General features: G+C 44.0%; 1 protein-coding gene across 12 annotated transcripts in view; it reads right to left on the bottom strand.

The window, feature by feature from the left end:
- Nucleotides 1-1,863: 1,863 nt before the first annotated feature.
- Nucleotides 1,864-13,810, bottom strand: part of FAM120B (family with sequence similarity 120 member B) — a 95,432-nt gene continuing 83,485 nt past the window's right edge. For 6 of the 12 annotated variants that reach the window (XR_013555862.2, XR_013555860.2, XR_013555861.2 and 3 more), the window contains one exon: nucleotides 1,864-3,118. Coding sequence is in view for 9 of the 12 variants with exons in the window: in XM_078447608.2 (XP_078303734.2) it covers nucleotides 3,066-3,118 (53 nt within the window). In the remaining 3 variants the exon portion in view is untranslated. Of the gene's footprint in view, nucleotides 3,119-5,387; nucleotides 5,669-13,810 lie in introns of those variants that run through there. The other 6 variants (XM_078447602.2, XM_078447600.2, XM_078447604.2 and 3 more) reach the window with 2 other exon arrangements.

Raw genomic sequence — 13,810 nt, 5'->3', positions numbered from 1 at the left:
CAGTGAGAAAACCTGTTGTCGACCAAACCTTCCTGGAAGACGTTCCTTCCCTGGATGACTGTTCAGTTTGACTGAAAACTATCAATTCAATGGCCCCTAAGAGGGACACGCCATTTGAAGATTAAGGATATATGGATGTACGTGCCTTAATGGGCCAACGTGCCCTTGGAGGGCCCGCGGGGCTGGGTCACACTTGCCCTCAGCTTCAGTCTCCTGGGGAAATACCAGGCCCACCCAGCCTGGCTGCTGGCACCATGAGGGATCGCCATGACTCATTAGGTGTCCCATGGGGTCTCCTGACCTCGGCCTCCCCAGGCCTTTGAAAGAGGCTTCTGGGGAAACCACAAACAAGTGAAGTTGGTCTGTTTTTGAACGGCTGCTTCTTGGCTTTTTTAGTTCAGGTGGCTGGCCAAATACAGAAGGTTACAGTTAACTTTCTACTTTTCATCTAACACTTGGCAGAGCTGGCCATAATGAGAGAAATCGGATGCCTGCACTGGCTTTCCCCATGCAATCTTCTCTCTCAGAACCACAAAGAGCTTGCGAGTAAGGGCTGTCTGCAGGTGGGGGATGCGATGTGCCTAGACCCCTGGCCTCGAGCGGGGACAACAGGGGCACAGGCCACAAGGCCTCAGCCATGGCCAGAGACGGAAAGGGATGTGTAGGCGCAGTTCTCTAACGATGTAGGACCTCCCTGCGCACTTGGCTCAAACTGCGATGTCTGTCAGTCGTTGGCGGCTCTCATCACTGCACCACCGCACCCCAGGGTCAAATTGGGGAAGCTGGCCCCCAGTGCTGGGGCCCTTCCTGAAGCTCTACCGAGAGCCCCTGGACAACTGGGGGACGGAAGCCGACGAGGAAGAGGCATGTGTCAGCTTTCACTAGAGTAACAGAGGCTGCTGGTGTGGATGGGCTTCAGGCCCCAGGATGGTCCACTTGGCATCCAACGAGAAGGGATTAGAAACACCAGGGTCCCTGGCCTCCAGGAGGGGAACAAGCCAGGGTCCCCTCTCCCCACACGGAGCTGCAGCTCTCCAAGCATAGGGGTTTTTTTGCATTTTTAAAAAAACTTTTTATTAAAAAAAACTTTTTTAATGTTTATTTATTTTTGACAGAGACAGAGCATGAGCAGGGGAGAGGCAGAGAGAGAGGGAGACACGGAATCGGAAGCAGGCTCCAGGCTCTGAGCTGTCAACAGAGCTTGATGCGGGGCTCGAACTTACAGACTGTGAGATGGTGACCTGAGCTGAAGTCGGACGCTCCATCCACTGAGCCACCCAGGAGCCCCAGGGATTTTTTTTTCCTTTTTGTGACAGTCAGAAGATGCTGCCGCTACCAACTTATTTTTCATCCTAAGTTGTGGCAACGCCTGAAACAGCTCGAAATTTTAAACACAAAGTTCAAAGGATGGGAAAAAAGTGAACATGTCCAATCCTCTGGGTGCTGAACTCATTAAATCCAACTGGTCAGTACTTTAGAAATAAAAACCCACTTTACCTGAGATACCAAAGTGGTCACTGGCCATCGTTATTTCTTTCCCTTTATCTTCAACTGCACGACACACAAGTCATTCTTGTGGCAAAAATTCACGGATATGGCAGACGTCCCTCTTGAAACCTAGTCCCGTGTGCAGGCGAGCGCACCAGACGCCACTGTGGGCTCAGCCACACCAGGCACCCCTGCCAGTTCAACGAAGGGGCGCACTCACAGGGTTCCCGTCACGGGCACCCTCAGTCCCCTGCCTCTGCCTTCCGCTGGTGTCCATGCCTCCCGTGGACACTAGCACGGCAGCTCGAGAGGTGAGGGCTCTGGCCGGCCCCCCCGGGGAGCGGCTGGGGGACTGTGGTAACAACGCGGCTTGACTCAGAATCTAGTTTCAGTTTATTTATATGACGTGTTGGAATGAAAGCTGCATTAAGAAAGAGCTCTGAGCATTAAGGACCCTAATGCACGTTTGCACATATTTAAACAACATGAGAATAACAATTAATACATTGACTCAGGAATCACCACTTTCTTTTTCCTCTCACGGGTGTACAGACTTACATTTGAGAAGGGGGCGGTACAGAGCCCATAGGAGACCTGGCCAGACTTCGGCCGGTGCCCAAGGCCTTTCCAGCTGTAGAACTTCGACAACAGGGCCCAATGAGAACCGGGACAAAGAAGTGGGTCTTCACTTGCTGTAACAGCAGACTAACCACTGGTAACTGGTAGAGCGAAATGCGTATTACAGATCGGTGTCACAACACAAAGGAGAGCGGATGAGGCCAACCAACCACACCATCCCTACCGCCGCTGAACCAAGCATGTGAGACGGGGCCCCACGTCCCAGTCCCGCGGGAGCCGCTGGGCTCCCTGTGCTGCCTGTTCTCAGATGTGTCCTTCACACGAGGGTGGTCCGGCCATATTCCCTGGAACACAATGGGAGCCACAAAACAGTCTTTCCCACCCACCAACTGAGCACTCTTGAAGTGACCACAGAGACCTCAGCTGTGCCGTGAGGACCACAGTGAACTTTCACAAGGGCCTGCACATCCCAGGCCCGGGCCAACCACTCAGGAAGAAACTTGCTGGAAGTCGCACGTGTAACTCAAGCACAAGGGACTCAAGGGCGGCTGCCCGAAGCTACGCGGTCCTTTCCGGGTTGGCTTCCCTGTCTCGGGAGATGCTGTGGCCCATGCTGTGCAGATTCACGCAGAGCAGGGCCTCGATGACACAGGCGTTCATCGTTTCTCCGTTCTCCCCACGAAGGTCGTACATTTACAAGCTGTCAGACTACAGGGAATCTCCGCACTTGGGGTGGAGCCACAGCAAAGCTTCTGGGAGGCAGCAGGCAGTTCTTCACACGCCCTCAGCTCCGCCTGGCTGCCTGGTGCCACGTAAACGGCACAGTAGAGTGGAGTTAAAAACACATACCACGTTCAGGTCACCTCACTCGACATGTCTGTACTGTGTGCCTGTAATGGGTGAAATACAGCAATCTCGTTCTAGGTCTTGGCTGTAGGTAAGCAAGATGTACCGTACTGGCCTTAGGCTCGGTGTCTACGTTTACAGTGATTCCTTCTTCACCCGCGAGCGGGTCTGTCCTCTTCCAGCTGGTGGGCGTCAGTTGGACCACCTGCAACACAAGTGACTGCATGAGCCTCCCTGATGAGCGCGTCCTGCAAGCTGGCCGCAGGGAGGAGGTGCCCAGGGCCCACAGCTGGCAGGCCTGGCCGGAGCCAGCGGGTGTGAGTGTCTGCGTGTGTGCACAACATATGCACCGGGGTGTGTGCATCTGCGCGTGTGCACGGCATATCCACTGGGGTGTGTGTCCGCACGTGTGTGGGGCACATGCACCGGGGTGTGCGTGTCTGCGTGTGTGCACAACATATGCACCGGGGTGTGTGCGTCTGCGCGTGTGCACGGCATATCCACTGGGGTGTGTCTGCGTGTGTGTGGGGAGTACGCACCGGGGTGTGCGCGGCACATGCACTGGGGTTGCGCGTCTGCACGTATGCACGGGATACCCACTGGGGTGCGCATGTCCACACGTGTGGGTGGCATATCCACCGGGGTGTGCGTGTCTGCGCGTGTGTGTGGTGTATCCCTGGGTCTGGGAGAGGAGACAATGTTTCACGTAAGCATGTCCTGCCCGATTCCAGAATGAGTTGAGGGCACACCCTTACTGGAGAATGGTGGCCATCACTGTTGACTTCCTAATTGTTAATACCAAAGGTCACCGTTTCAACCAGATACTTAGTCCTGATGTCACCTATTAAGTGCTTACTGAGTGCTGACCCATGTGGCCCTCAGTGCTGGCACCCTCCGTATTCTGGAGATCATTCCTACCTCTACAACACTGGAAACTGCCCACCACTCTTCTGAAATGCCGTCCCCCCCAGGTCCCAGGGCACCGTGTTACTTGGTCTTTCCAGACCCCTAGAGAGGCACTTGCATAGGCCTCCCTCACTTTCCCACAGGTCTGCAGGTGCTTGGTACCCAGGACTTGGGAGACAAATGTAACGCCTAGGTCTCTATGATGTGCTGAGTGATGCTGGCCCTGCCAGATCCCTCTCCGGTCACCCCCCGGATGCCTCCTCTGACAGGAGCTCACTGCTATGGATGCAACAGAGGACATGCTCACTGTGGGTTTGCACATTGCAAGATGCATGTGAGCATATGCACCCTCCCACTGAATCCTGGGGGCGGGGGTGACATCGCCCTCAACAGGAAGCGAGGAGTGGAGAGGCCAGGTGTGCCGTCCAAGGCCATACACACAGCAGGCCACAGAGCAGAAGCTGAACCGGTCTTCTCTGCTCCAAAGTCAACCACAGCCAGCAGGGGCACCTCAATCACAATGGACCCAAAAGTTAAAACTTGTCTACACTCACTCTCCTTCCCTTGTATTTCCTACCCAAGTTAATAGCACTGAAATCTGAACTCAATGCAAGTCAGGGACCTGAGGATCATTCTAGGGCCCTTCTCTACTGTTTCCCCTCACCCCAGTTACAAATGGTCCCCCAGGACTTCCTCAGATTTTTGTAATTACGTCATTCCCTTGGTGTCTCCAGGAAGAGCAGGAAGGCTCTTCCTATGACCTGAGGTAAGAGTCAAGGATTTCAGCATCAGGACCTCCCCAAGGATCCCATGGCTGAAAGCCTCACCTGGGGTACTGGCTTCCCATCACTTTTTCAATGCCTGACTCTGCAACACAATCTGCCCTGAAGAATTACCAGCCATGTGAGAACAAAAATCTAAAGTAGGAGCGCCTGGGTGGCTCAGTCGGTTGGGCGTCCAGCTTCGGCTCAGGTCACGATATCCTGGTCCATTGGTTCCAGCCCCATATCGGGCCCTGTGCTGACAGCTCAGAGCCTGGAGCCTGGAGCCTGCTTCAGATTCTCTGTCTCCCTTTCTCTTGCCCCTCCCCAGCTTGCACTCTGTCTCTGTCTCTCTCAAAAATAAATAAACATTAAAAAAATTTTTTTTAATCTAAAATAAAAACAAAGACCAAAAGAAACATATAGAAAGAGAAACAGAAGAAGATTCTATGAAGGAAGAAGGAAAAAACAAAATAAAACAAAACTATCGGTGTAATTTACTCAGATGCAAAAGAAATGTTGCAGCCACGAAACAGAAGAGTATGCTATGAAAAAGAGACATTCCGAGCTCTCAGAATTTACAAACAGCACAATTAAAGATCAGAAAGAATGGGAGACAAATGTAATGTAATCTCCCACAAAGCAGAGCAAAAGACAAAGATACGAGGAGAGAAAATACAGGACAGTTACAGGGCTGGAATATAGTGTCTAACCTCTGAGACAAGTAACAGAGAGCAGAGAGAATGGAAGGAAGTACATCACGAGAGAAATCATTGGAAGAAGGTTCCAGATCTGAAAGACGCTGACCAGCTTCTCACTGCCATCTGCGAGGCGGCTGGCCGGGTGTGTTGGACACAGGAAGGCCTCTGGCTTGGGCTGCCTTCCGTGGCATTCCCCATCGCACTCCACGCGGGGGCTCTCCTGGAGTCCAGGTGTCCAGAGCCTGGGCCGTGGGGACAGGAGCCAAGCCTGAGGCTGCTCCTAGGACTTGCCCCACCGACTTCTCGGGGGTGCAGCCTGTCCGCAGAGCTGCCAAGTAAGGAGCCATTTCTCTGCCGATGGACACTGGGGTTGTTCCCATCTGTTGACTGATGTGGATAATGATGTTATGAACATCATGGCTGCACCATTTCACATTCCCTCCGGCAGTGCATGGGGGTCAGGTTTCTCCACATGCTTGTCAATACTTAGTATTTTCTGTTTCGTAGTAGTAGTATCATCCTAGTAGGTGTGAAGCGGTACCTTGCAGTTTTGACCTGTATTTCCTATGACAAATGATGCAGAGCATCCTTTGATAAGCTTCCTGGCCATTTACACATCTTCTTCACAGAAAAGTCTATTCACACCTGGGTGGCTCAGTTGGTTAAGCATGTAACTTCAGCTCAGGTCACGGTGTCACGGTTTGGGGGTTCAAGCCCCACAGTGGCTTGCTGCTGTCAGTACACAGCCTGCTTGGGATCCTCTGTCCCTTGCTCTCTGCCGTTCCCCTGCTCACGTGCGCTCTCTCTCAAAAAATAAATTTTCTTTTTAAAAAAGAAAAATCTATTCAAGCCCTGTTACCTTTTTGTTGTCAAGTTATGGAGGTTTTATACATATACATATTTTGGATATTAATCCCTTATCAGAAACATAGCATTTTCTCTTTCAGTACATTGTCTTTCCACTTCTTTAATATTTGTTTTTGAGAGAGAGAGAGAGAGAGAGAGAGAGAGAGAGAAAGAGGGAGACACAGAATCTGAAGCAGGTTCCAGGCTCCAAGCTGCCAGCACAGAGCCCAACGCAAGGCCTGAACCCATGAACTATGAGGTCATGACCTGAGCCGAAGTTGGTCGCTCAACCAACTGAGCCACCCGGGTGCCCCTTCACTTTTTTTTTTTTAACTTTTATTCATTTTTTGATAGAGACCGAGTGTGAGTGGGGGAGGGGCAGAAAGAGGGGGAGACACAGAATCTGAAGCAGGCTCCAGGCTCTGAGCCTGTCAGCAGAGCCCGACATGGGGCTCGAACTCACGGACTGTGAGATCATAACCTGAGCAGAAGTTGGATGCCCGACTGAACCACCCAGGCGCCCCTCACTTTTTTAATATTATTTTTTATTGTACCGAATTTTTAAATTCTGATAAAATCTAATTTATCTATTTTTTCTTTTGTTGCCTATGCTTTTGGTGTCATACCCGTGAAGTCTTTGCCAAAGCCAATTCCATGAAAATTTTCTCAATGCTTTATTTAAAGAGTTTTAGGGGCACCTGGGTGGCTTAGTTGGTTAAACATCTGACTCTTGATTTCGGCTCAGGTCATGATCTCACGGTTTATAGGATCAGCCCCACATTGGGCTCTGCTCCTGACAGTACGGAGACTGCTTGGGGGGTTTTCTCTCTCCCTCTCTCTGCCCCTCCCTGGTGCTCTCTCTCTCCAAATTAATAAACATTTAAAAAAATAGAGAGTTTTATATTACAGCCCTTGAGTCTAGGTCTTCGACCCAGTTTGAGTTAATTTTGGTATATGGTGTGAGGTAAGGGGTCTAATTTCACTCTTCTGCATAAGATATCCAATTTTCCCACACTATTAAATACTTTGAATGAATGAATAAATAAACTGCTTTCTTAATTTCCTTTCCTGATTACTCACTGCTGGTGTGTAGAAACACAATGGATTTTTGTCCGTTGACTTATTAAATTCTGCAGCTTTGGTGAATTTATTAGCTTTGGTAGCTTTCCTGTGGAATGTTTGGATTTTCTATACATAAGTTCATGACATGTATGGCTAGAGACAGCTTTACATCTTCCTTTTCATTTTGGATGCCTTTTATTTTTTTATTATCTAACTGCTCTAGCTAGAATGCCAGTACAAGGCTGAACAGTAGTGGTGAAAGTGGCCGCCTTGTTCCTGACCTTAAGGGGGAAGCTTCTCACCTTCCACCATTGAATATGATATTAACTATGGGTTTTTCATAAATATCTTTTATCATGTTGAGGTATTTTACCTCTATTCCTAGTCTTCTGAGAGTTTTTAATATTTATCAACTTTAATTAAAAAATTTTTAAATGTTTATTTTTGAGAAAGAGAGAGTGTGCACATGGGGGAGGGGTAGAGAGACAGGGAGAGGGGCAGAGAATCCGAAGCAGGACCTGTGCTGTCAGTGCAAAGCCTGATGTGGGGCTTGAACTCATGAACCATGAGATCATGAGCTGAACTGAAGTCAGATGCTCAACCAACTGAGCCATCCAGGCACCTATGAGAGTTTTTATTATGAAAAGATGTTGGATTTTGTCAAATGTCTTTTTTAATGCATCGAATGTGACTGCCGTCTTCATTCTAACAATGTGGTATATTACACCTATTTTATATTGAATAACCCTTTCATTCCCAGAATAAATCCCACTTGGTCACTGTGAATAATCTTTTTAATATTCTATCAGATTCAACTTATTAATATTTTGTTGAAGATTTTTGCATTTATATTCACAAACTATATTGGTTTATAATTTTCTTTTCTTGTAAAGTTCTTATCTGGCTTAGGTATCAGGGAAATTTTGGTCTCATTGAGTAAATATTTGGTCTTTAAAAAAATTTCTTTTGGACAGTTTGAGAAGGATTGGTGTCAATTCTTTTTTAAATGCTTGGCAGAACTCACAGAGAAGCAATCCGGTCCAGGACTTTTCTTTGTTGGAGATTTCTAATTACTAATTCAATCGTGTTACTTATTAAAGTCTATTGAGATTTTCTATTTTTTCTTCAGTCCGTTTAGGTGATTTATTAAGTTTTAAGGAATTTGCCCACGTCTTCTAGACTGGCATATAATTTTTCATACCATGCTCTTAAAATCATTTTTATCTTTGTCATGTCAGTTGCAGTGTCCTCACTTCCATTTCTGATTTTATTTCTATCTTCTGTTTTCATCTAAAGATTTCTCAATTTCCCTACCTTTTTAAAGAACCAATTCTAGATTTCACTGATTTTTCTCTATTGTTTTTCTATTCTGCATTTTGTATATCTCCACTCTAATCTTTATTATTTCTTTCCTTTTGGTAGCTTTGGGTTTAGTTTGCTTTTTCTTTTTATAGTTCCTCAAGATGAAATACAGTCTACTGATTTGAGATCCTTTTTTCCTTTTAAAATGTAGGTGTTCAGGGGCGCCTGGGTGGCTCGTCGGTTAAGCGTCCGACTTCGGCTCAGGTCATGATCTCACAGTCTGTGGGTTCGAGCCCCACATCGGGCTCTGTGCTGACAGCTCAGAGCCTGGAGCCTGCTTCCGATTCTGTGTCTCCCTCTCTCTCTGGCCCTCCCCTGCTCATGTTCTGTCTCTCTCTGTCGCAAAAATAAATAAAAACATTAAAAAAAAATTTTTTTTTTAAATGTAGGTGTTCATAGCTACATATTTCTCTCCAAGCACTGCTCTTGGTGAACCCCATGAGTTTAGTATTTTGCGTTTTCATTTTCATTTGCGTCTAAGTATTTTCTGCTTGTCCTTGTGATTTCTTCTATGACCCATTGGTTGTTTAGTAGTATGCTGTTTAATTTTCAATTTTATGAATTTTCCAGTTTTCCTTCTGTTGTTGATTTCTAACTTCCTCTCACTGTGTATCAAAGGGACTTGCTTTGTGGCTAATACAAGGCCTTACCTGAAGAGTGTTCCAGATGTCAGTTAGGTCCAGTTGGTTTATCATGTCGTCTAATTCCTTTATTTCCTCCCTTACTTTCTGTCTGCTGTTCTATTATTAAAAGTGGAGTATTAAAGTCTCTATTATTATTGAATTATTTCTTTCAATTCTGTCAATTTTTGTTTCATACATTTCGAGTGTCTGTAATTTGGTAAGCAAACATTTGTAATTGTTTTATCTTCCTGGTGTGTTGAAACTTTTTTTGAACTATAGTTGACACACAACAACACATTAGTTTCAGGTGTACAACATAGTAATTTGACAAGTTTATATATCACACTACAAATGTTGCTTCCATCTGTCACCATATACACTATTACAATACCATTGACTATATTCCCATTACTGTGCCTTTCATCCCGTGACTTATTCATGCCATAACTGGCAGTCTGTAACGTCCACTCCCCTTCAACCACTTTGCTCATCCCCCCTATCCCTTGCCCTTCTGGCAACCACCAGTTTGTTCTTTGCTTATGGGTCTGTTTCTGGTTTTTTTTGTTGTTCGTTTGTTTTTTAGATTTCACTTATGAGTGAAATCTTACGGTATTTGTCTTTTTCTGTCTGACTTAATTTCAGTTACCATAATACCCTATAGGTCCATCCATGTTGTTGCAAATGGAAAGAACTCATTTTTTATGTCTGAGTAATATTCCATTGTGTATATGTACTATATCTTCTTTATCCAATCATCTATAGAGGGACGCTTGGCTTGCTTCCATAATTTAGCTATTGTAAATACTGCAATGAACAAGGGGATGCATATATCTTTTTCAAACAGTGTTCTGTTTGCTTTGGGTAAATAGCCAGTAATAGAATTACTGGATCATATGATATTTCTAATTTTTTTGAGGAACCTCTATAGTATTTTCCACAGTGGTCGCACCAATTTACATTCCCATCAATGGCGCACAAGGGTTCCTTTGAATCCATCTTTGCCAACACATTATTTCCTTTCATTTTACCCATTCTAACAGAGGTAAGGTGATACCTCATTATGGTTCTGACTGCATTTTCCAGATGATTAGTGATGCTGAGCATCTTTTCATGTGTCTGCTGGCCATCTGCATGTCTTTGGGAAAATGTCTGTTCAAGTCCTCTGCCCATTTCTAAATTTTATTATTTGTTTTTTTGGTGTTGAGTTATAGAAGTTCTTTATATATTTTGGATATTAACACTTTATCAGATATATCATTTGCAAATATCTTCTACTCGGTGGGTTGTCTTTTTGTCTTGTTGATGGCTTCCTTCACTGTATAAAAAACTTTTTATTTTGGTGTAGTCCCAATTGTTTATTTTTGCTTTTATTTCCCTTGCCTGAGGAGACCTATCTAGAAAAATGTTTCTACAGCTGGTGTCAAGGAGATTACTGTCTTGGTTTTCTTCTACAAGTTTTATGGTTTCAGGTCTCACACTGGTGTCTTTAATCTATTTTCAGTTTATTTTTGTGTGTGGTGTAAGACAGCAGTCCAGTTTCATTCTCTTGCAAGTGGCTGTCCAGTTTTCCCAACACCATTTATGGAAGAGACTGTCTTATTCCCATTGTACATTTTTGCCTCTTTTGTCATAGCTTAACTGACCATGTAAGTGTGCGTTTGGTCTATTTTGATCCACTGATCCATGTCTGTTTGTCACATACACATATTTGACACATATGTGTCAGTACCATACTGTTCTGATTATAGCTTTGTAGTATATCTGGAAATCTAGGATTGTGAAACCCAACACTGTTCTTTCTCAGGATTGCTTTGGCTATCCAGGGTCTTTTGTGGTTCCATATAAATTTTAGTACTATTCATGCTAAATACGTAAAAAATGCTATTGGTATTTTGATAGGGATTGCACTGAATCTGTGGATTGCTTTGGATAGTATGGACATTTTAACAATATTAATTCTTCCAATCCCTGAGCATGATGCATTGTTCCATTTGTTTGTATCTTCTTCCAATTTCTTTCATCAATGTTTTATAGTTTTCAGAGTATAGGTCTTTCATCCCCTTCATTAAAACCATTTATTCCTAGATATTTTATTCTTTTTGGTGCAATTGTAAATGGAATTTTTTTAAATTTCTCTTTCTTCTATTTCATTATTAGTGTATAGAAATGCAACAGAATTTTGTGTATTAATTTTGTATCCTGCAACTTACTGCGTTTGTTAGTTCTAATAGTTTTTTGGTGGAGTCTTTGGGGTTCTGTGTGTATAATACGTGATTTGCAAATAATGGCAGTTTTACTTCTTCCTTATCAAAGTGGATACCTTTTATTTCTTTTTGTTGTCTGATTGCTGTGGCTAGGACTTTCAGTACTTTGTTGAATAAAAGTTGCAAGTGTGTACATCCTTGTCTTGTTCTTGATCTTAGCAGAAAAGCTCTTTCACCACTGAGTATGATGTTAGCAATGGGTTTGTCACATATGACCTTTATTATGTTGATGTTCCCTCTAAACCCACTTTGTTGAGTTTTTATCATGAACAGATGCTGAATTTTGTCAAATGCTTTTTCTGCATCTAGTGAGAAGATCATGTAATTTTTGTTTTTTATTGTTAATGTTGTGCATTGTGTTTACTGATTTGCAGATATTGAACCATCCTTCCATCCCCAGGATAAATCTCACTAGATTGGAGTGAATGCTCCTTTAATATATTGTTGAATTCAGTTTGCTACTATCTTGTCGAGAATTTTTGCATCTATGTTCATCAGGGATAGAACATATGGATAGAACATCATCTATGTTCATCCAGTTCATACTGGACTATGATTTTCTCTTATTATAATATTTTTGGTTTCTATATAAGGGCAATGCTGGACTCACAGAATGTATTTGGAAGCTTTTCTCTCTCTTCTATTTTGAATAGTTTGAGAAGAATATGTATTAACTCCTCTTTAAATGACTGATAGAGGGATACCTAGGTGGCTTGGTCAGTTAAGTGTCTGACTCTTGATTTCGGCTTAGGTCATAATCTCACAGTTTGTGAGTTCAAGTCCTGTGTTGGGCTCTGAACTGACAGTGTGGAGCCTGCTTGGGATTCTCTCTCTCCTCCTCTCTCTATGCTCCTCTCCCTCACACACATACTCTCTCTCTCCCAAAATAAGTAAATATACTTTAAAAAAGTGACTGGTAGAATTCATCTGGTCCTGGACTATTGCTTAATGGAAGTTATTTGATTACCAGTTCAATCTCATTACTAGTAATTGGTCTGTTCAGATTTTCTATTTCTTCCTGATTCAGTGTGGAAGACTCTATGTTTCTGGGAATTTATCCATTTCTTCTAGGTTGTCCAATTTGTTGGGATGTGATTTTTCGTAGGATTCTCTTATAATTCTTTGTATTTCCATGGTGTTGGTTATTTTTTTTAATTTAATCTTTATTTATTTGAGAGAGAAAGACAGAGCCTGAGTGGAGAGCAGCAGACAGAGAAGGAGACAGAATCTGAAACAGGCTCCAGGCTCTGAGCTGTCAGCACAGAGCCTGATGTGGGGCTCAAACTCACAAACCATGAGATCATGACCTAAGCTGAAGTCAGATGCTTAACCCATTGAGTCACCCAGGCGTCCCCCATGGTGTCAGTTATTTATTTGTTTCTTTATTTTGAGAGAGAGAGAGACAGAGAGAGAGAGAGCGCGCGCGCGAGTGTGATCAGGGCAGAAACAGAGTGCAAGATAGAGAATCCCAAGAAAGCTCTGTGCTGTCAGCATGGAGCCCAACGCAGGGCTCGAACTCACAAACTGTGAGATCATGACTTGAGCTGAAATCGAGTTGGACACTTAATCGGCTGAGCCACCAGGTGCCCCTCCATTTTTAATTTTTGAGCAACTGCCATACTGTGTTCCACAGTGGCTGCATCAATTTTTGACATTCCATCAATGGTGCACAAGTGTTTCTTTTTCTCCACATCCTCACCAACACTTGTCTCTTGTCTTTTTGATGATGGCCATTCTAACAGGTATGAGGTAATAGCTCACTGTGGTTTTGATTTTCATTTCCCTGATGATTAGAAATGTTGAGCATCTTTTCATGTACCTGTTGGCCACCTGTATGTCTTCTTTGGAGAAATGTCTATTCATTTCCTTTGCCCCTTTTTCAATTGGGTTATCTGGGGTTTTTTTGGGGGGGGGGTTGTTTTTTGTTTTGTTTTTACTATTGAATTATAATAGTTCTTTATATATTTAGATGTTAACCTCTTATCAGATATATGGTTCACAAATATTTTCTCCCATTCTATAGGTCGCCTCTTCACTTTGATCACAATGTTTCCTTTGCTGTGCAGGAGCTTTTTAGTTTGATGCAGTACCACTTGTTTATTTTTGCTTTTGTTGTCTGTGCTTTGGTGTCATATCCAAAATATTTACAAGACCAATGTCAAGGAGGTTATTCCCTATATTTTCTTCCGGGAGTTTTCCAATTTTAGATCTTATGTTTAAGTCTTTAACCCATTTTTATGTAAGTTAAGGCTCTAATTTCATTCTTACACATGTGGATATTCAGTTTTCCTAATATAAGTTATTAAAGACACTGTCCTTTTTCCATTGTGTGTTCTCAGAGCCACTTTGAAGATTAGTTGACCATACATATG

This window comes from Panthera onca, chromosome B2 (genome assembly GCF_046562875.1).
Source record: "Panthera onca isolate mPanOnc1 chromosome B2, mPanOnc1 haplotype 2, whole genome shotgun sequence".
NCBI lineage: Eukaryota > Metazoa > Chordata > Mammalia > Carnivora > Felidae > Panthera > Panthera onca.
This window is presented reverse-complemented; position numbering and strand designations above follow the sequence as displayed.